This window comes from Plecotus auritus (genome assembly GCF_963455305.1).
Source record: "Plecotus auritus genome assembly, chromosome: 6".
Classification (NCBI taxonomy): Eukaryota; Metazoa; Chordata; class Mammalia; order Chiroptera; family Vespertilionidae; genus Plecotus; species Plecotus auritus.
Window position 1 is genome coordinate 68,354,871 of NC_137773.1, and position 22,202 is coordinate 68,377,072.

Sequence of the window (22,202 nt, forward strand, 5' to 3'; positions counted from 1 at the left end):
CCAGTCTTAACCCTGTTTATAACCTTGTATTACGATAGAAATGATTAAAATAATAGTCAAAAGACAAAGTCCCTGCCCTCAAAGAGACATTCTAGTCCCTCTCCACAGTGTACTAATTTTTATACAGCTGAACACTATTTTAGTGTATCATTTGAGAATCAGTTACCATTTTATAATTCTAGTTGGAAACTCAGCACTAAAAGATACAGTATTCATGATGAATTTCAAATTTGGGACCATTTTCTTGAGCTGAATGTGGCTATAGCTTGTATTTTAGCATCTATACATATACCGTGTGTATTAGCGTGCGCGCAACCATAACAAATTATTTGTTTTTAAAGTTATGTGAATGTGGAAAGAGGTATTCTTTGGTGTTCTGTGGGCCTTATCTTGGCCCAAGGGTAGACACAGAAAGACCTATTGAGAAATGTCCTCTGAATTAGGCTTCAAAAGAAATCCCTATTATTTTAACATTGCTAGAGTAAGAACCATAAAATAATATTTTCTAAAGAAAGCTGGATATAGGAGTCATTTATAATTACCAAGCAATGGAAACATAATTCTTACATGTTTAAAGCAAATGGGAATGAATGGAAATACAGTACTGACCTGCAGGGCAGAAGCGCTGCTCGGGCCCATCATATATTGACAGATTTCTATTTACAGGTATACTATCATCCTTTAAGGTTAAATGTGCTGGCTGGTCATGTTCATGATTAGTACCACTCAGAGCCACAGATGACAAAAGGTCAAAACTAATCTGTCCATCAGGTTTCGGATACTCAATAGGTGTGCAATCCTTGGCTGGCTTGAGCCGATCAGAGTCAGAACCTTCAAAAGTTTTGAGGAAGATTTTAAATAAATATACAACACTAATTTTAAAGTACTTTAAAAAACACTTTTATAAAACTTGAAAATATACCAAAGAAATAAGACTACTCTCATAATAATGATATGCTGTTCACTTAAAGAGACTGAATCTGCCATTAATAAAGCAAATTTAAAACAAAGATCACTTTTCAACTACTTAATGGATTTCACTCATGAGTTTTAATGATTATAACACACTCAAATATGTTGTAATTACCTTTATGTTTTAGAGTCCATGGTTCCATTCCTCTAAATATCCAGTAAAAGATTCCAGTGTAAATCATCCCTCCATATAAACCCAGGAATCCATGGCAGGAGGGTCTTATATTTCTAACAGAATATAGCTCTTTCCACACCCATGATTTCTTCAAATTGTCCTCATACTCAGTTACCTGGAGTCCTTTTATTAAAAAATACGAAATGTTAAGTGTGAAATTGCCTCAAGGAGTAAATACTTTATCAAGGTATTTTGTAACTGAAATATCTGACGAGTGAATCTTAAATTTAAAAAACAGGTGGTCACAAGACCATACGAAGAATGTTTCATTTATAAATGTTGGCAGCGTCTAAATTAGATTTCTTATACTGGTAGCATGAAAAGTTAAGTTTTAAAATTAGGGAACCTGAAAAGGAAGGTCAAGATAAAGAGTTTATGCTTCCTATAAAAGTAAAAATATTATAATCAATGAAACACTTCTGTTATGGGTTGAATTGTGTCCCCCCAAAAAAGACATTTAAAGTCCAAACCTCCCAGTATTTAAGAATGGGTCAGAATGGGGTTGTTGCAGATGTAATAGTTAAGATGCGGTCTTATTGGAGTAGAGGGAACCCTTAATCCAGACTAGGGTCCTTATGGGGGACAGACAAGCAGAAGATAGGTAAAGATGGAGGCAGAGATTGGAGTTATTTCTATCACAAACTAAGTGAATGCCTGAGGCTTTCAGAAGCTTGGGTTAAAGAAAGGATTCACCCAGACACTACACAGAGAGTATGGTCCTGCCAACACCTTAGTTTCAAACTGCTAGCCTGTAAAACTCAAATTTTCTGTTGTTTTAAGCCACCCAGTTTGTGGTACTTTGTTGTGGTAGCCCTAGGAAATTATAACAATACCTAAAACTTGGTGCATGCATTTAATACTTAATGAGACAAAGTGGTTCTTATAAATGTTTGTGAGTTACATAATGACTATTTTTTAAAAATGTTTTTATTGATTTCAGAGAGAAGGAAAGAGAGAGAAAGTTCAATGATGAGAATCATTGATCGACTGCCTCCTGCAAGCCCTCCACTGGGGATTGAGCCCATGACCTGGCATGTGCCCTGACCCAGAATCAAACCTTGATCTCCTGGTTCATGGGTCGATGCTCAACTCTTTATCCACACCAGCCAGGCAGTGACCATGTTCTTTCCAGCCATTATTTCCTGTTCTGGCTTCACTTCTTTCCTTCAGGCTTTAACCCCTAACCTAGTTTTTGGTGATGCACTTGCTCCAGTACTTTCTATGTGTGGTATTATGTTTACATGACAAGTTGGTCCAAAAAGGCAAGATATTTGGCAAGAAAATTAGAAAAATGTTCCACTACTCAACCATCACACTCCACCTTGCTGTTTCTGTTCTACTTTTCTTCTCCCACACCCTAGGCTTCCCTTCCTACAAAGATTTGAAGGCATAATCAGGTTTTCCTTCAAAGAGGCAGGAGACAAAGACAAAGTTGATAAATTATGTAGTGTATCAAAGGTGGAAAAATTATAGAAAACTTTGTGTGAGGTGGGGCGTGTTCAGAGTGCTGTATGTTGCAAATCAATTGGATTCACTGAGAGTGGTATTTGACTAAGGTGAAGGAAGTGAGGGAGTTAGCCATGAGCAAGGACAAGAGAAGGAAGCATGCTTGACACGTTCCTGTCAGTGAGGAAGCCCATGCAACTGGAACGAGAGTAAAAAGGTGAAGTCAGAGGGGTGAGGGAACTTTGGCTTTTACTCTGAGAAAAATGGAGAATCATTAGGTCTTTTTAGACCAAGGGCTTACTGAGGCCTAAGTGCTAGCTGTTCCTCTCCACCGCAGTAGAAGCGTCATAAATTCTGGTGCTTGCCACCCCTGCCAAGGATGGTGCTGGATTCTGCAGTTAGCACAGCTCTTCTGTTTTTAGATAAAACACTTCGGTATTTGTGAGATATCTTACTGTGTATGTTATATGTGTGTAATGTAATGCAGTACTCTCCAACTTGAAATCAATGTTTCAATGAAAATCTGACAAATTTCTATACTTTAAATAAATAGGAAGTTCTTACCTATCGTCTTTGATTGGAGATTTTCACTAGTTAGTTGATTAAAAATAGATTCTGCTGCCAAAGCTCCACTTTTCATTGCTGTGTGGGTACCTTTAATCTTGGGAACATTCATGAAACCAGGACTACAACCAATTAGTAAACCACCAGGAAAGGTGAGCTTTGGTATAGACTAAGGAAAGAAACATTTAAAGTGTATTGTTAGCTCAAATTAAACATGCAAAACTGACCACTCCACATTATAGCCCAGCCGTGGGCAAACTACGGCCCGCGGAGCCGAAAGAGCGGAGGGTTCTCTTGCTCTCCCCTCCACTCCTTTACTTTGAATTTATATTAGTTCACACAAACACTCCATCCATGCTTTTGTTCCGGCCCTCCGGTCCAGTTTAAGAACCCATTGTGGCCCTCGAGTCAAAAAGTTTGCCCACCCCTGTTATAGCCTCTTAAATAAGTTTAAAGATGTAGAGAAACATTTCTTAAAAAAAAAAAAAAAAAAGAAGAAGAAAATGAATATACTGAAGGGGGAAAAAAAAAATCAGAGCAAGGGTAGTTTTTCCCCCTCCCCAATGAATGAGGATTAGAATTATTACCATTTTTCTATTACAAATTTTTCCTTCTCCCTCCCCATGACTAACCTATATGAAGCAGATTTAAGACCAGAGGGTTAACATTTAAATAAAATGTTTTCATGTACACATGTCATAGTGAAAAATATTCCCTAAACCTGGATGACTATTATCTAAATTGTGATCTGCTTTTACATCATGGTAACATGATATACAAAGGATGGTACCTTACCTCTGTATACACTTTTTATTTTACTTTGATATCTAGGAATGGAAACATAGGTTCTAATCATGGCATCACAATTAGTTATTACCTTAAATAACATTTTAATTAACTTGAGAATAAATTGAATTTCCCCCCCAAAATTTTAAGATAGTTGTTTGGGCCTCAATATACATTATTGATAAAGAACAATGTAATAAAGGCTGGTGATATTTTTGTGTTAGCCAATAAAAGCTTATATAGACCCCATAATGTGATACCTAAATTATAGGTTGTTTGCATGGGAAAATGTACTATAATCTATAATTTGAAAAGGAAAGGAGAGAGGCAAGACAGAGTTGTTCATTACTCCTGCATTTTTTCTTCTCTATGGGTTTCCTAAAGGAAACCATGTTCTTTGTTGAGAAAATGGTGTGTGGTAAAGTTTGGCTGATGGTGCTGAAAGCACAGATGATTAATGGGGAAACAACTGCCATCAGCTGCAGGAAGACATGATGACCAATCTGATCTGTGGCCACAGGTCCCTTCAATTAGAGAATTCTAACTATAAGGGAAAGGTAGTAAGAAGCAAAACAAGGTAGAAGAATGCTGGTAAAAGGACCCCATCCTTTTACAGTACATGTGGGAATGAATTTATGACTGTAGTTCTCTTGGACCAAACGCAAGAGCATCACATCAGGATCACAGAGCAGACAGTATGGGTAAAGGACTTTCTGGAATGCCATTAGCTGAAACCAGATAATTGCTAAAAACTTGGATAATGACAGAACTTCTCAAGGCTGTGATCTTGTTAACACTAAATTTGATTCAAGAACTAGAAGACAGGATGTGGATTGTTAGTGCAAGTTCTTCCAAACTGGTGCTTAAATCCTAAGAATAAAAATTGTATGGTACAATGAAAATGTGTGTTTTTAAGTTCTGGGAGGATCCCTTGTGTGGACAGTGTAACGGCACTGCGCATTTTGTTAAGGAACTGGGTTGACGAGTGGTTGAAAAGTTCACTCAGAAATGCTGTATTCTGGAACATTCATTAAACTAGGGCTACAAATAATTAGAAACCTATCAGAAAAAGGTGAGTTCTGGTATAGACTGAAGGACAATAAAAATAGTCATGTAATATTTGTTAGATCAATAAAAATAAAACAATGTTCCAAATTACTGCTTTTATGGTCTTTAAAACTAACTGAAAATAAGTTTCTGAAACTTTGACTATTTAAACCAGAAAATTTAAGTTTAGGTTTTTTCCTAAAAAACATCTGAGATGTTGAAGCACACAAAGCAGATGTTTTAAAATGAGAATGTGTATGTACTATTGAATATAACAAAACCTAGAATTTGCCTTGGAATTTCCTGGCAGCTGAAGAATGAAAGGCCCAACCCGTGTCGCTCAGTGGTTGAGCCCGGTCAGGGCACATGCCCAGGTTCTGTTGTGAGCTCCATCCCCAGTGGGGGCATGTGGAAGGCAGCCAATCAGTGATTCTCATTATTAATGTTTCTATCTCTTCCTCTCCCTCTCTGAAAGGAAAAAAAAAAAAAAAAAAAAAAAAAAAAAAATATATATATATATATATATATATATATATGGATAAAGAAAAGTATCTTGGGTCACATAGTTTTACCTTTCTGGTTAAAAAACAAAAAAAGCCAGTGAAGTCAATATATTCTTTAAATTCATGGTGTAATTTATTTAACCACAGTGTGACACAGTCTTATAAATACTAGGTGACTTGCTGAATTACCTAAATTTTTCCCCATGAAGTGATTTTCTATTCTTTAAATTTATAACATTATATTTTCAATGTTGAATTTATAATACATAAATAAAGAATAAAAAAGTTGGGAGACTTACCTGAAAGCCACCTTCATTGAGAGCTCTGGCTCCATACGCAATCCTTTTTCCACCTTCCAATGTTGGCTGAATGCTAGGATGGTGTTTCCACCTCTGGAACTCTCTAAATGGACTCAGGTATGGATTTTGATAGTCCAGACCAACCTTAAAATTTTTATAATTAAATTTGATATATTTATGCAATTAGACATTTTTATTTCAAATTATATCAAGCTAAAATGTGAGCAATTTTTATCAGAAAACATGTACATTAAATTTCTTATACTCAAAGTACTTAGAGAAATATATACAGTAACATAAATTTAAATAAATAACTAAATAAAATGGAAAAGAAAGGGTAAACAAAAGAATACCTTGTGTTTATAATCAGAAAACTTTAAATATTTGGCATATATTAATAAATCACTTTGCTCTATATATCAAAGTCCATATTAGAAAAATATTTGTAGGTAAGTATCCCTCATATTGTGTTTCTATAAAAGGAATTGTAATAATTATTCAGTTATCAATACCAACTCTACAAATAAATAAGCTATATGCAGTACTACTGAGGCAAAAATGAACAGGATGTAATCACACTTAGAAAAAAGAGGACAAGAAATATTAAAGGTTACATTTTAAAGGCATTACTGTAGTGCTGAAATTAATAACCACGCCTTTTTTGCTTTGAAAAGAGTAAGTCACTAGAATAACTACACAAAGGTGATGCTACTGAAACTTGTCTGGATTTCAAAAAGCACATAAGTTTAACAATGGTTCATATGCAGGTTTAATCATGACATTAAACAATAAACTGCCACCAATTCCAAGGTGCAGAAATTCGCTATTTTTCTGTTCCTTATGATTTCAAGATGTAATTTACTAAAGGCATAAGTGGCCAAAAAGGGAAAAAATGCTCATGTTTTTAAAAAGTTCTAAGTTCAAACCCAGTGCTGACTAAATTTTCAGGGGCAGCATGCCATAATGGAAATGGGCTTTGAAGTGTGTAACTGCCTCTGTCATTTAACAGGCATATTTGGGAAAGTTGTTTAACTTGTTTGGACTTCTCATCAGTAAAAAAGGCTATACCTACTTCATAGGATTTTATGAAACAGAGTTCTCAGTGAAATACCTAGCAGTGCTTGACACAGAGTGGCTCCTATTAGTAAAGCTATGTGTGTTAAGTAGACTAATGTCTCTAATAACCATAAGCACTTTACATGCTGATTACATTAGAACATAAGCTTTAAGTAAAGCATTTTACATTCTTCAGATTCAAAACCCTTGTTTTATAACCTTGATGATCCAGTGACTAACAGAACTTTCCATAATGGGCGTATAACTTACCACAAAACCAAGAGCCACCAGGGGTTCCCCTTCATTTAAATGATAGAGGAAAGAGCCTCCATAAGTGTGTCTGTCCAAGGGCCAGCCAACAGTGTGATCTACTCTCCCAGGTTTCCACTTCTTTTCATCAATAAGCCATAGCTTAAAAAAAAAAGTCCTAGAGTATTATTTAAATTTTTTATGTCACTACAATGTATAAAACTTGCCAAGTTTGTCTTATTTGTGAAAATTACAAGTAAAAAACTATAACAAGAGAAACATAATAAAAAAGTACTTTAAATGTCAAAGAAAATGAGTCCAAACTACAGCATGATGAATCAGAGTAAAGAGAAAGGTCAGAAATGTTATGAACACTTTTAGACATTAAGATGTTCAAATCAATAAGACTTTCATACGATTCTATGAAACACCCCAGAAGAGATGAGGGAAACTTTTGGGGTTTTGGTAATATTCTATGTCTTAATCTGGGTGGTGGTAACATGGGTATATTAACCTTATAAAAATTAACTGAACTGTACACTTAAGATCTGGTACTGTACACTCTGTTACTCTTCAATAAAATATTTTACTCTTTCTTGCACAGCCCCCTCCTCAAATTAAGCAAATTATTCATCCTAGTTTTAGAATGGTAAGTTTAAATTTTAAACAATTTCCATCTAAGATATTGTCTAAAAAGCAGGTAATATGTGCAATCTACCAAAACAATTAAACCCTTATTCACAATATAATGAATCTAGTTATATATAGAATTAAACCTTTCTGAGCTTTACCCTAAAAATAAATTTAAACAAAAGGATATAATGAAACTTTTATATTCTAACTAGAGGCAATGCACAAAATTCATTCAAGAGTAGGCCTTCCTTCTCTTGGCTGCTGGCACCAGCTTCCCTCTGGCACTCGGGACCCGGCCTTCCCTCCGGTCGCCTTCAGGCACCCGGGACCCGGGCTTCCCTCGCATCCCTGGCTTCATCCAGAAGGATGTCCGGAAGGAAATCCAGTCTAATTAGCATATTATGCTTTTATTATTATAGATTATTACAGATACACCTAAAGTTTGAAAAAATAGTCTAGCAACTGGATAAATTGAGAAAATATATAACACTTAACCTAACTAAATTTTAGGTTTCATGTCAATATACCATGACTAAGTTTCATAAACAAAGTTATCTTCACATTACAATTTTGAATGAGCAATTCTTATAGGATGTGGTCATCCTATGACTAGCATATGAATAGCAGGTCTAATACTATTATGGGAGATGACATTACAATAAAAAAATCAATGTTACAAATATTTTCAAGCTCAAGACTTCTTTCAGCAATATTTGATAAACAATTACAACATATAGATGCAACTTAGATAATGAATTTTGATTGTAATATTTTCTAGCCCTTTAAAAATATCCCAAATATTTTCAGTCATACCATTTCAAGTCAATAGAAAATATAACTGTAAAATTAAATCAGCATTATAATACAATGAATTTAAAGTTCCATATTTCAACATAAGAATTACAAAAACAAGCCAGGATACCTCCTTCAGTCCAATTCCATAGGTTTGGGGTTCACAATTGGCCCTCAAATCAAACTTCTTATACAGCTGCTTGGCTAGATGTCCATGGCAACCCTCTGCAAAAATTGTAACTTTGGCATGTAGTTCTAGTCCTCTCTCAAATGTTGTCTAAAAAATAAAAACATACTAAACTGCAACATTTGATAATTTAAAAAATATTCACATCCTGGTCAGTTTTGAATTGAACTATGAGTCAGGTACAGTAGAGACAATGCACATATATTAGAAGTAAAATTAATTATAAGTGGAATCTAATTTAAATTTAATAATATATTTTGTGTCTTTGTGATATTTTTCTATTTTACTTCAAAAGTACTTGATTGAGCAGTTAAGTTTGTAAGAATTAAAACAGCAAATAAAGCACTTTTGCCCCCCCCACCCCAAATTCTCTACAAACAAATATAAAGCGAAAAGTGAAAGGCCATTTCCCTACTGTTCCTGACTTCCCAGTCCCATCATTTGAAGCAAAAAATAATAGTTTTCTTGTGAAATTTTCATGGCAGAAAATTTCCATGAATAAAAAAGAGCCTATTTATATCCTTCTAAGACAAATAGAATCATCCTATCTAATAAAAAGGGAATATGCTAATTGACTGTCCAACCTCAAAGATGGTGGCACCCACAGCCAATAAGGAGGGAATATGCTAATTGACTGCCATGCCCTCAAAGATGGTGGTGCCACAGCCACAAGATGGTGGCACCCAGTCCCCTCAGCCCCGCTGGGGCAGCAGGCGTGCAGCAAGCCTGGGCCCGCCCCCAGTCCCCTCAGCTCCCCAGCTGCCCAGGGCCGGCCCGAGGCTTGAGCTGCCGGCAGTGGCAGCAGCAGAGGTGTGATGGGGCATCGCCTTCCCCTGATCACCAGGTCACTTCCCGCCCCTGAGGGCTCCCAGACTGTGAGAGGGGGCAGGCCAGGCTGAGGGACCCCCACTCCAGTGCATGAATTTTCATGCACCAGGCCACCAGTACTAAAAGCTATGATTAAATTCTTATTTTTTGCTCTCTTATATTTTAGTAGAGGCCCCGTGCACAAATTCATGCATAGATGGAGTCCCTCAGCCTGGCCGGCAATCAGAATGCTAGGGGCCATTGGGGCCATTGGGGCTGGCCGGCTGGCCTGGGGGAGGGACTGCAGAAGGTTGGCCAGCCAGGGGGGAGGGACCGTGGGAAGTTGGCTGTGGGAGCGCACTGACCACCAGGGGGCAGCTCCTGTGTTGAGCGTCTACCCCCTGGTGGGCAGTGCTCATCATAGTGAGTGGTCATAATGGTCGCTTAGGCTTTTTTATATATAGACTAGAGGCCCGGTGCATGAAATTCGTGTACAGGGTGGGGGGATGTCCCTCAGCCTGGCCTGCACCCTCTTCAATCCGGGACATCCCTCTTGCAATTTGGGACCGCTGGCTCCTACCGCTCACCTGCCTGCCTGCCTGATTGCCCCTAACCCCTCTACTTGCCTGCCTGATCACCCCTAACCACTCTCCCTGCCTACCTGATCACCCCTAACTTCTCTGCCTGCCTGCGTGCCTGATCGCCCCTAACTGCCTCTGCCTGCCACATCATCCCTAATCACTTGTCTGCCTACCTGGTCACCCCTAACTGCTTGCTGTGGGGCGGGGCCAGCCCTACAAGGGACTGTCTGCCTACCTGATCACAACTAACTGCTGGCCTGCCTACTTGATTGTCCCAACCACTGTTGCCTGCCTGCCTGATCACCCCTAATTGCTTGCTTGGGGGTGGGGCCAGCCTGGCGAGGGGCCATCTGCCTACCTGATCGCCCCTAACCGCTGACCTGCCTACCTGACCACTCCTAACCACTCTGCCTGCCTGCCTGATTGCCCCTAACCGCTTGCTTGGGGGAGGGGCCAGCCCGGCGAGGGGCCGTCTGCCTACCTGATCACCCCTAACCGCTGGTCTGCCTGCCTACCTGATTGCCCCTAACCGGTTGCTTGGGGGAGGGGCCAGCCTGGCGAGAGGCCGTCTGCCTACCTGATCACTCCTAACCCCTGGCCTGCCTACCTGATCAACCCTAACCACTGGCCTGCCTACCTGATCACCCCTAACCGCTGGTCTGCCTGCCTGATTGCCCCTAACCACTCTGCCTGCCTACCTGATTGCCCCTAACTGGTTGCTTGGGGGTGGAGCCAGCCCAGCGAGGGGCTGTCTGTCTACCTGATTGCCCCTAACCTCTGGCCTGCCTACCTGATCACCCCTAACCACTTTGCCTGCCTGCCTGATCGCCCCTAACCGCTTGCTTGGGGGTGGGGCCAGCCTGGCGAGGGGCCATGGTGGTTCTGGTCTAACGGTTGTTATGGTCGTGATGCCATTACGGTCTCTGGCCTTGTATTATATAGGATACTTACGTCTAGCACATGGTAGGTACTCAATAAAGTTACTGAATAAAGAAATACAGAATAATCAGGAAAGTGTCATGAAATATATCATTCCTGGTATTTCTCTACGCACATATTTGCATATGTGAGTATGCAGACATAGTCACACAAAAAATAGGTTTACACTGATGAACTGCTTTATAACGGTTTTTTTTTTTTAATATATTTTATTGATATTTCACAGAGAGGAAGGGAAAGGGACAGAGAGCTAGAAACATCGATAAGAGAGGAACATCGATCAGCTGCCTCCTGCACACCCCCCACTGGGGATGTGCCCGCAACCAAGGTACATGCCCTTGACCGGAATCGAACCCGAGACCCTTCAGTCCGCAGGCCGACGCTCTATCCACTGAGCCAAACCGGTTTCGGCACGGTTTTTGTATTATATCAAAATTAGAGGCCTGATGCACAAAAATTCATGCAAGAGTAGGTCTTCCTTCCCCCGGCTGCCAGCACTGGCTTCCCTCTGGCACCCGGGACCTGGGCTGCCGGCACCGGCTTCTCTCCAGCACCCAGGACCTAGGCTTCCCTCCTCTGGCCACGGGCAGGCACCCAGGACCCGAGCTGGCTTCCCCTGGGCTGCCCGCAGGCACCCAGGACCTGGCTGGCTTCCCTCTGGCCCCAGCTTCATCAGGAAGGACGTCCAGAATGACGTCCAGAAGACATCTGGTCTAATTAGCATATTACCCTTTAATATTATTGAAGTGATTTGCCTAAGGCAATATATAACAAATAAAGCATTCATTTTGAATGCTTGAATAGATTCCCTTAATTTTTCAACCAATTCTCAATAGTTGGACATTACCTACTCAATAGCAGGTTGTTCCAGTATTTCACTATTGTTATAAGTACTGCTCAGGTGAATATCTTTGGTGCCAAATATTTTCAGTCTAAATGGTGAGAATTATTTCATTATTAATTTAGTATTTTTGGTTATTAGAGAATTTGAACATCTTTCATATGTTTACTGGTAACGTCTATATTTTCTTGTATAGTGCTTATTCATGTCATATATATGCATACATGTATATTGTATATGCACATACATCCTACAAATTACTCAGAAACTTAATTTTGTTCTTATCTCCTTCCTCTCATTACACCTCACTCATCCATAAACTATGTTAACAACCTAGTATGTAAGGTTTTACCCAAATATATATACACATACACATCTAGAGATACATATACACTTAAACTATTGGGGGTTTATTTTTTTATTTTATTTATTTATTTATTTTTTAAAATATATTTTATTGATTTCTTACAGAGAGGAAAGGGAGAGGATAGTTAGAAACATCGATCAGCTGCTGCCTGCAACCCAGGCACATGCCCTTAACCGGAATCAAACCCAGGACCCTTCAGTCCGCAGGCCGACACTCTATCCACTGAGCCAAACCGGTCAGGGCGGGGGTTTATTTTACAAACAGGATCATATAATACAAATTTTTGTGTGTCTTACCTTTCTCACTTAATATTTCCTGGGGATCTTTTCAAGTCACTGTATAGCTCAAATCTTTCTCTTTATTGGCTGGTAGTAGTCCATGTGGAAATACCATAGGTTATTCAGCTAGTGGGTGATAGCCATTCACTCTGTTTCCAGTTTATTTGCAACAATAAACAATGTTATAAAACATATACCCTTATGTGTGTGTGTGTATCCTTTTACTATTGGTGCTTTTATTCCTGTAAGATAGACTCTGAGGACTGGCACTGTTAGCTCAAAGGGCACACCTATTGTTACTTTATTAGATATTGCCAGATTGCCTTCTAAAGAGCCAGAAACAATATTTCCACCAGCAGTAAATAAAAAGACCCTTTTCCCAAGATATAACTGTTCCTTATACATCTTTGCTATGTGTAGGAATAACTCACTGCTATGTTAATTTGCATCTTTCTGACTATTATTTTCAGCATCTCTTTTTGATTAAAGAAATATTAAATGAACACCTACAATGTTCTAGGTTCTATGTTAGTCATTGGGAATATAGAGATGAATAAAAAAGGACATGTCCTTTTCCATTGGGCTAGTCATAGAGGAAAACATTATGTAAATACCTGAGTATATAAAAAGAAAATATGACTTAATGCTATAAAAGAAAGCACTGGTGCTATGAGAGAAAATAATAGAAGGGAACTATTCTTGACAGGAATGGCCTTTTTGGAGAAATGACATTTAAGATGTGGACTGAAGAAAAGGTATCCAAGTATCTTTCTGTTTGATTAGTGATCACCGGGACTTGCCATTCTGTGAGTTGTCAATTTTTGAGATATTGCCCATTTTCATCGTGTTGTCTTTCTAATTTTTTTATTTAAATTTTATTTTTTAATTACAGTTACATTCAATATTATTTTGTATTAGATTTAGGTGTATAGAATATTTGTTAGACAATCATATACTTTACAAAGTTATCCCCAGATATTTCAAGTACCCACTTGTACCATACATAATTATTACAATACTAGAGGTCTGGTACATGAAATTCGTGCACGGGGGGGGGGGGGGGGGGGGGAGAAGGCGTGTCCTTCAACCCAGCCTGCACCCTCTCCAATCTGGGACCCCTCAAGGGATGTCCGACTGCCCGTTTAGGCCCAACCCCAGTGGGATCGGGCCTAAATGGGCAGTTGGACATCCCTCTCATAATCCAGGACTACTGGCTCCCAACTGCTCGCCTGCCTGCCTGCCTGCCTGCCTGATTTCCCCTAACCACTTCTGCCTGACAGCCTGATCACCCCCTAATTGCTTCCCTGCCAGCCTGATCGGCGTCTAACTGCTCCCCTGCCGGCCCGATTGCCCCTAACTGCCCTCCCTTGCCAGCCTGGTCTCCCCCAACTGCCCTCCCCTGCAGGCCTGGTCTCCCCTAACTGTCCTCCCCTGCAGGCCTGGTCGTCCCCAACTACCCTCCCCTGCTGGCCCGGTCACCCCTAACTGCCCTCCCTTGCCAGCCTGGTTGCTCCTAACTGCCCTCCCCTGCTGGCCTGGTCCCCCCCACCGATCTGCCCTCCCCTGCAGGCCTGATCCTCCCCAACTGCCCTCCCCTGCCGGCCCGGTCACCCCTAACTGCCCTCCCCTGCAGACCCGGTCTCCCCTAACTGCCCGCTCCTATAGGCCTGATTGCCCCCAACTGCCCTCCCTTGCAGGCCTGGTCCCTCCCAACTGCCCTCTCCTGCTGGCCATCTTGTGTCCATATTGGGGCAGCCATCTTGTGTGTTGGAGTGATAGTCAATTTGCATATTAGGCTTTTATTATATAGGACTAGAGGCCCAGTGCATGAATTCGTGCATGGGTGGGGTCTGGCCGGCCCTCAATGGGGGTCGATAAGGGACGGGCTGGTGGCGGGGGGGAGGGAAAGGGGCCGTGGGCTGTTGGCGGGCCGGTCCTGCCCTATTGGGGTAGGGGGGCGGTTGGGGGCAGAGCTGGCTAGGGGGAGGGGCCACAGGCAGTTGGCTGCCACAGTATGCATCATAGCGATCAGTCATTCTGGTCGCTTGGCTTTTATATATATAGATTATTGACTATATCCCCTATGCTGTACTTTATATCCCCGTGATTATTCTTTTTTTTTTTTTTAAATTCTTTATTGTTGAAAGTATTACATATGTCTCCTTTTTCCCCCATTGACCTCTCCCCGGCCGCCCCTGGCCCCCAGCACATGCTCTTGCCTGCCTACTGTCTGTGTCCATTTGTTATGCTTATCTGCATGCATACAAGTCCTTTGGTTGATCACTTACCCCCCTTCTCCCATCTCCCCTGCCTTCCCTCTGAGGTTTGACAGTCTGTTTGATGCTTCTATATCTCTGGATCTACTTTTGTTCATCAGTTTATGTTGTTCATTATATTCCACAAATGAGTGAGATCATGTAATATTTATCTTTCTCCAACTGGCTTATTTCACTTAGCATAATGCTGTCCATGTCCATCCATGCTGCTGTGAATGGTAAGAGTTCTTTCATTTTTACAGCAACATAGTATTCTATTGTGTACGTAGATGTACCATAGTTTTTTAATCCATTCACCTGCTGATGGGCACTTAGGTTGTTTCCACATCTTAGCTATTGTAAAATGTGTTGTCTTTTTTCTTGTCAATATATAAGTGCTCTTTGCTATTCCTGATAGTCAATCCCTTCCCCCACCCAATTTACTGTTTATCCACAGACTTCATAGTATCTTTGATATACATAAGCATTTAATTTTTACATAGATCAAAAAGGTTTGTCTCTTATAAGTTTTTAATTTTTTGTCACTATCAGGGGTGGGGAACGTCCGGCCCACAGGCTGTAAAATGCTGGGAAATCTTTTGGCCTGGCCTTGCCAAGACATTAGGGGTGATTTGATTAAATGTTTGACCAAATATAGCAGGCATTTTTAAGTTGATAATTTTGTATAGCCCACGAATGATGTTATAAATATCCAAATGGCCCTTGGCAGAAAAAGGTACCCCAACCCTGTGCTATAGCATGGTTTAGCCTACCCCTAGGTTGTAATTATAATCTAGGTTTCTTTCTCCTTTTTTTCACTGTTTTTTAATTTATTATTAATTTTTTAATATATACTTTTATTGATTTCAGAGAGGAAGGGAGAGGGAGAGATAGAAACATCAATGATGAGAGAGAATCATTGATTGGCTGCCTCCTGCATGCCTCACACTGGGGGGATGAGAGAGAATCATTGATTGGCTGCGTCCTGCATGCCTCACACTGGGGGGATCGAGCCCGCAACCCAGGCATGTGTCCTGACTGGGAACATTGACCTCCTGGTTCATAGGTCGATGCTCAACCATTGAGGCACACTGGCCGGGCTTTTTCACTGTTTTAAGAAATCATTAGAATTTTTTAAAAATGAAGGTCCAATTCTATTTGCTTCCAGATGGACATACAGTTTCCTGGTAGGTACCAATTATAAAACAATTTGATTTTAATGAACTAAAATATTACTTAGTATGTTTCTGTTTCCTCTTAGAGGAAACGTGTCCTTTAGTGATCAAGGACAGGCCTTGGAGCCACAGTGCCTGTAAGCAAACCCCAGCCTGACTACTTAATAGCTGTCTGACATTGGGTAAACTACTTAACCTCTGAAACTTAAAAATGTCCAAGTCAGAATTCTTACAATAAGATGCCTACTAGACTTGAGAGAAGTACTGAATAAGCAGGTGAACATATGATTCTGGAAGTCAGAAAAGGTAGTTAAAACCATGTGACTGGATACAGTCACCATGGAGAAAATGTAGAAAGAGGACCCGACACTGAGCCCCAGAGCCTCCAAATTTATTTAGAGGACAGGAAGAAGATAAGTGAGGCGACAGGAGGAGAGGCCAGTGAAACAAGGAAAGCCAAGAGAAGGTGATAAGGTGATGTTAAGAGCCAAGTCAAGAAAGTGTTTCAAGGAAGAAGTTATCTGTGTCAGTGCTGCCTAGTAAGGAGGTCAAGTAAGAGAAGACAGAAATGGCGGGAAGGGAGCCTAACCACAGTAGTTAAACAAAGAACGGAACAGCAGAGTAAACAGAGTTCTTGGTCTTCTCACTCCAAACTTGTGGTATTAAAAGATCTATTTTAAAAACTGAGATTTTGGAGTTCAAATGGTTAAGACTCTACTGTAGTTGTCTATATGAATACAATATATAAAATATAAATGTTTTACAAAGCACAGAACACAAAAATATACATCTGAACAAATAGGAGAAGACACAAAAAATGAAATATCAGATGACAGAATTTGTGTGCTTCAAATTTGTTGTAATATTAAATATAAACATTTCTAAAAAATAAAATATAGCCCCGCCGGCGTGGCTCAGTGGTTGAGCTTCGACCTATGAGCCAGGAGGTCATGGTTCGATTCTTGGTCAGGGCACATGCCTGGGTTGTGGGCTTGATCCCCAGTGTGGGGCGTACAGGAGGCAGCCAATCAATGATTCTCTCTCATAATTGATGTTTCTATCTCTCTCTCCCACTTCCTTCCTCTATGAAACAAATAAAAATATATTTTAAAATATCCTATATAATAAAATCCTAATATACAAATCAACTGAACGGCAGAATGATGGGCAGAACGACCAGTCACTATGATGCACACTGACCACCAAGGGACAGACGCTCAACACAGGAGCTGCCCCCAAGAGGAAGGCAACCCACAGCAGCGAACGGGGGGCGGGGCTGGCCAGTGGGCGGCATCAGGCTGTTAGTGAAGGCGGGTGCCAGTGGCCCCCCCGCCCCGCCATTGCCCTGCCTGCCAGTCACCCCACAGAGGGAGGCGACCGGCAGTGGTGGTGGCAGAGGGCAGGGCCGGTGAGCCACCGACACCAGGCTGCCAGCCAAGGCAGGTGCCAGCGGGGGCCCCTGAACGCCCTGCCTGCTGGTCGCCCCACAGATGGCCCTGATCGCTGGCCAGACCTAGGGACCCTACCCTATATATTGGGAACAGTGTCTTAGATTTAAAAATTAAAACCTGGCAAGGCTACTCTAACACTGAAAAAACAGGATGATGCAGCGATGACATGCATGGGCTCTGGCTTGCACATTTTGTGGTCAGCCCTCATTCTGACACTTATAACTGTGTGACAAAGCCAGTTACTTAACTTCTCTCTGCTTCAGTTTGTCCACCTATAATATGGGAAAATGGTACTACTGCCTCAGAAGGATCATGTTATGTACTACTTTTTATAATCAGGGCAAAAAAAGTAGCTGCCCATACAACAGCAAGATGCTTTTCACCTGTATGAAAAGTACCGTTATTGGTGTATGCAGCATCCAGGATTGCAAGAGGGATGTCCGACTGCTGGTTTAGGCCCGACATCCCCTGAGGGATCCTGGATTGCAAAAGGACACAGGCTGGGCTGAGGGTCCTCCCCACTATGTACGAATTTCATGCACCAGGCCTCTAGTGTGTGTGTGTGTGTGTGTGTGTGTGTGTGTGTGTGTGTGTGTGTGTGTGTGTGTGTGTGTGTGTGTGTATTTTTTAAATAATTAATTTATTATGATCACAGTATAAAAAAAAATAACCGTAACAAAAAAAAAAAAAAGAATAGCCCAGGCCAGGTGGCTCAGTTGGTTGGAGCATTGTCGGTACACCAAAAAGGTTGCAGGTTTGATCTCCATTTGCGGTGCATACAGGAGGCAACCGATAGATGTTTCTCACATTAATGTTTCTTTCTCTTCCTCTCGCTCTAAAAATAATAAACATATCCTGGGGTGAGGATTAAAAAAAGGATAAATATAAGAAAAATAATATTCTTTTATCATTATGAGAAGCAGTATGAGATAACAGTTTATTTTCAAACTTAGCTATATACCAGAATCCTTGGGGACCTGTTAAAAAAACAGCTTTTGGCTCTAGCCAGTTTGGCTCAGTGGACAGAGCATCAGCCTGCGGACCGAAGGGTTCTGGGTTTGATTCCGGCCAAGGGCATGTAACTCAGTTGCAGGCTCCTCCCCCACCCAGGCCATGGTCCTGGCTTGTGCACGAGGCAACCTATCAATGTGTTTCTCTCACATCGATATTCTCTCTGTATTTCTCTGTCTCTTCCACTCTCTCTAAAAAAATCAATGGAAAAATATCCTCATGTGAGGAAAAACAACAACAAAACAAACAAACAAAAACAGCTTTTGAGGCCATAATTATGAGACATGCTAAGTCTCAGGACCTCATCTGATACTGATTTAGCCAGTCAAACTACCAGAAGAAGCAATGTAATAGCTAAAGCTCCAGAGCTTTAGTATTAGACAGCAATGCAAATGATTCTTGTCTATAGAAATGAAAATTGTTCAGGTGGCAATGCAGTTGATTGATAACCTACCTATGTGTATGCTTTTTAAATGCTCTTTGAGTTGGTTGTAATATCTTACTGATTCCCTCATTAATGAATGAGTGAAATAAATTATTTGACACGTTTGTTTTATATCTTAAATATGTTTTTATTGATTTTTAAAAATTATCTTTTTAATAGGTTTTCTTCTTGATTTTTAGAGAGAGGGAATGAGAGAGAGAAATATGTATTGGCTGCCTCCTGCAAGCTCCCCACTGGGGATTGAGCCTGTAACGTGGGCATGTGCCCTGACTGGGAAACAAACCGATGACCGCTTGGTGCATGGGATAATACCCAACCAATTGAGCCACACCAGCCAGAGCATGTTTTGATCTTTTAAAACATTATTCTTAAACATGTTTTATCTATTTATCTAAATGATGTTTAATTCAAAGACACCTTTATAAATTTTTAATGTGAGAAAAATTCCAAATTAATAATTCCATTCTAACATACACTTAGCATGCAGTTTGTAGCAAGACTAAATTATTAAGTTTAAATTGACCTTTTTTTTTAATTTGTCAATTTGTTAGGCACATAATTATTAAAACATTTACCTTTGGTGCACCATCCTTTTGTATGCCTACATCGTTAGTGGCAATTCCTTTTATACTACCATCTTCATGAAAAAGGACCTAAAATGAAAACATATTTCATTATCACCTTAGGATTCATAATGACCTAGAAAAGAAACAATAAACAGCCTTAGATTTTTTTAGAAAGTGAACATGTTCTCTAGATTATAGAAATAAAGGCTTTAAAACACTCAGGCAAAAGGAAACATGTTCTTAAAATACTGCCTTTTAGAGTATAAAAGAACACAGCTCCAACAGCTGTAAATGAAAGACATGCCACCACCTTGATCAGGAAGAAAGTGGGGAAGCTACCAGAGAGCTCACTAAAACATCAGTAAGATGAAACCAAAAGCTGTTTAAAGAGTTCATATATCAAAAACATGCACAGAACCTGAAATCAAGGCCTGTAACAAATGAAGACCATCAGTATGGATGGAAAGAGAAGAGTGTCAGGAAAGCTTCTGTCCCAAGTGAGTGAAGACTCCCTCTCTTCTCACCACCCCAAAAAGAACCCTCAAACGAAAACATAACAACAACAAAACAGGTTGACAACAGCCCAAAGCTGATTAAAGTTTATTTCTGGAGCAAGAAGAAAGGGGGAAAACTGGTCAAAAGTATACTTCTGAGGATAAGAAATAGGTTACTCTGCTTCTGTTTCCTCTCTTGAGGAAAATGCTCTTTGGATAGGAAAGTACAAAATGTACATTAGAAGCACATAACAGAAAGCACAGAAGTGGAAAGGTAAAATAAGGATTTGCAGCAATGGAAATAAAAAGAAAGAAAAAAACATTTTATTTGATACCTTGAAAATGAATTAACAGAATATAGCTATGAACTAGAACTAAAGTCTGGTTCAAAGTTGCCCAAAACTGATATCCTATTGATAACTAGAGGCCCAGTGCACAAAATTCATGCACTCGGTGCGGGGGGGGGGGGTAGTCCCCTCAACCCGGCCTGCACCCTCTCACAGTCTGGGGGCCCCGGGATGGATCACCCCAAAGAGGTAGGCCCTATCCACCCGGCCGGAGCGCCGCAATGGATTGCCCGTGCAGAGGGAGGTCCTGCCCACCCGCCACCGCGGGGTAGCCTAGGCCTCCCTCTTTGGGGCGATTGTGGAGCCCCCCCGATTGATTGCCCCGCCAGCTGGTGGCCTGGGCCTCCCTCTGTGGGATGATCATGGGGCGATGGTGGGGCCCCCCCGACCAATCGCATCGCACACGCCTTGGCTGGCCTGGCGCCAGTGGGTGTCATGGCGTGGTCGTCCTGAAGGTCATTCCGCTGTTCGGCCATTCGGTCAATTTGCATATTACGCTTTTATTATTATAGATGATCTTTAAGGAAGTAAGGAAAAGAGGAGGTATTAGAGACTTGAGTGTGTGTATACTAAAAAAGTGAAAATCATGGATTCTACACACCACCTATTTGTGATTTTGACACGAATCTCAAGACATTTTAACCAGGAGAAATGTAAAGCCCCAACCTTGGACCCAAAATACAAAAGGCATATGTATGGGCTGGAAAAACAAATTAGTAACAGCAAGTATAATACAGGGACCTAAGAGTTTTTGTTTGACTTACATACTGTAAGGGTAAAAACAAATACAAAATTATTTTGAATTTTCCCTGACTCTAAAATAAGAGATTCTTTCAGCAAATCTGTTAGAAAACATAACTTTAAGTTCATTCTCTGAGATACACGTGAATCATTTTATTTTTAAAAACTGTATTTTTATTGATTTCAGAGAGGAAAGGAGAGGAGAGAGATAGAAACATCAATGATGAGAGAGAATTATTGATCGACTGCCTCCTACACACCCTACTAGGGATCAAGTCTGCAACCTGGGCATGTGCCCTTGACCAGAATTGAACCCCGACCCTTCAGTCAGCAGGCTGATACTCTATCCACTGAGCCAAACCAGCTAGGGTGAAGATTTTGTTTTTAATAATTTCCCCAATAGTACTTAGTGAATATCAACAGTATGATATGATTTCCAAGTCTTATTTTGAGAGAATAAACAGAATAACATTTTCCAGAATGAAGAAGGTAATAGCCCTACTCCACACTAGGCTTGAAGTAGTGTATGCATTCTGGGTGCCACCTTATAAGGGAATAAAAGAGAAATGTATTCAGAAGAGGGCAGTGAGAATACTGAAGGTACTCAAACTATTGACGCGATTGAAAGAATTGAGAATATTTAACCTGGGAAAGAAAAACCACAAGAGTAAAGGTAAGGAAGAAGAAAGAGCAGGGCATAATTATAAATGAAAGGTTTCTTTCCAATTGGAAGAGGGCATAGATTTGTTCTATATAATATAAATTTCTATTCAATATGAGAAAGAGTGCATTACCAACAATCCATTACCAAATGAAAATTTAGAGGTCTTTTCATCCCTGATGGGGTTCAATCATTAGTTGGACCATCATTTGATGTGGGTACAATATAAAGAATTCAAGTACTCTTTGGATTAGATCTTTTTAAGATTCCTTCTAATTTTGCAATTCTAAAATCCTATGGCTTTTCCGACATATTTATTTCTCTACCTCTGTACCATTTTTTGTTTATTCAAAAGAAAACATCACTTTCTATAAATATTAAACACAAAACAAAACTATACAAACCTCAGCAGCAGCATAACCAGGGTATACTTCAACACCAAGGGCTTCTGCTTGCTCTCCCATCCAGCTTACTAAATGTCCCAAGCGTACAATGTAATTGCCATGATTATTCATTGGAAGACCTACAAGTAAA

General features: G+C 40.4%; 1 protein-coding gene across 4 annotated transcripts in view; it reads right to left on the reverse strand.

Moving 5' to 3' along the window:
- The window catches only part of ETFDH (electron transfer flavoprotein dehydrogenase), a 39,860-nt gene that overhangs the window by 11,750 nt on the left and 5,908 nt on the right, over positions 1-22,202 (reverse strand). For 3 of the 4 annotated variants that reach the window (XM_080676784.1, XM_080676783.1, XM_080676786.1), the window contains exons 5-12: positions 22,073-22,191; positions 19,435-19,512; positions 8,653-8,799; positions 7,119-7,259; positions 5,793-5,936; positions 3,158-3,326; positions 1,088-1,270; positions 610-831 (exon numbers count right to left, since the gene is read on the reverse strand). In XM_080676784.1, coding sequence (XP_080532910.1) covers positions 610-831; positions 1,088-1,270; positions 3,158-3,326; positions 5,793-5,936; positions 7,119-7,259; positions 8,653-8,799; positions 19,435-19,512; positions 22,073-22,191 — 1,203 coding nt within the window. The remainder of the gene's footprint in view (positions 1-609; positions 832-1,087; positions 1,271-3,157; positions 3,327-5,792; positions 5,937-7,118; positions 7,260-8,652; positions 8,800-19,434; positions 19,513-22,072; positions 22,192-22,202) is intronic. The other variant, XM_080676785.1, reaches the window with a different exon arrangement.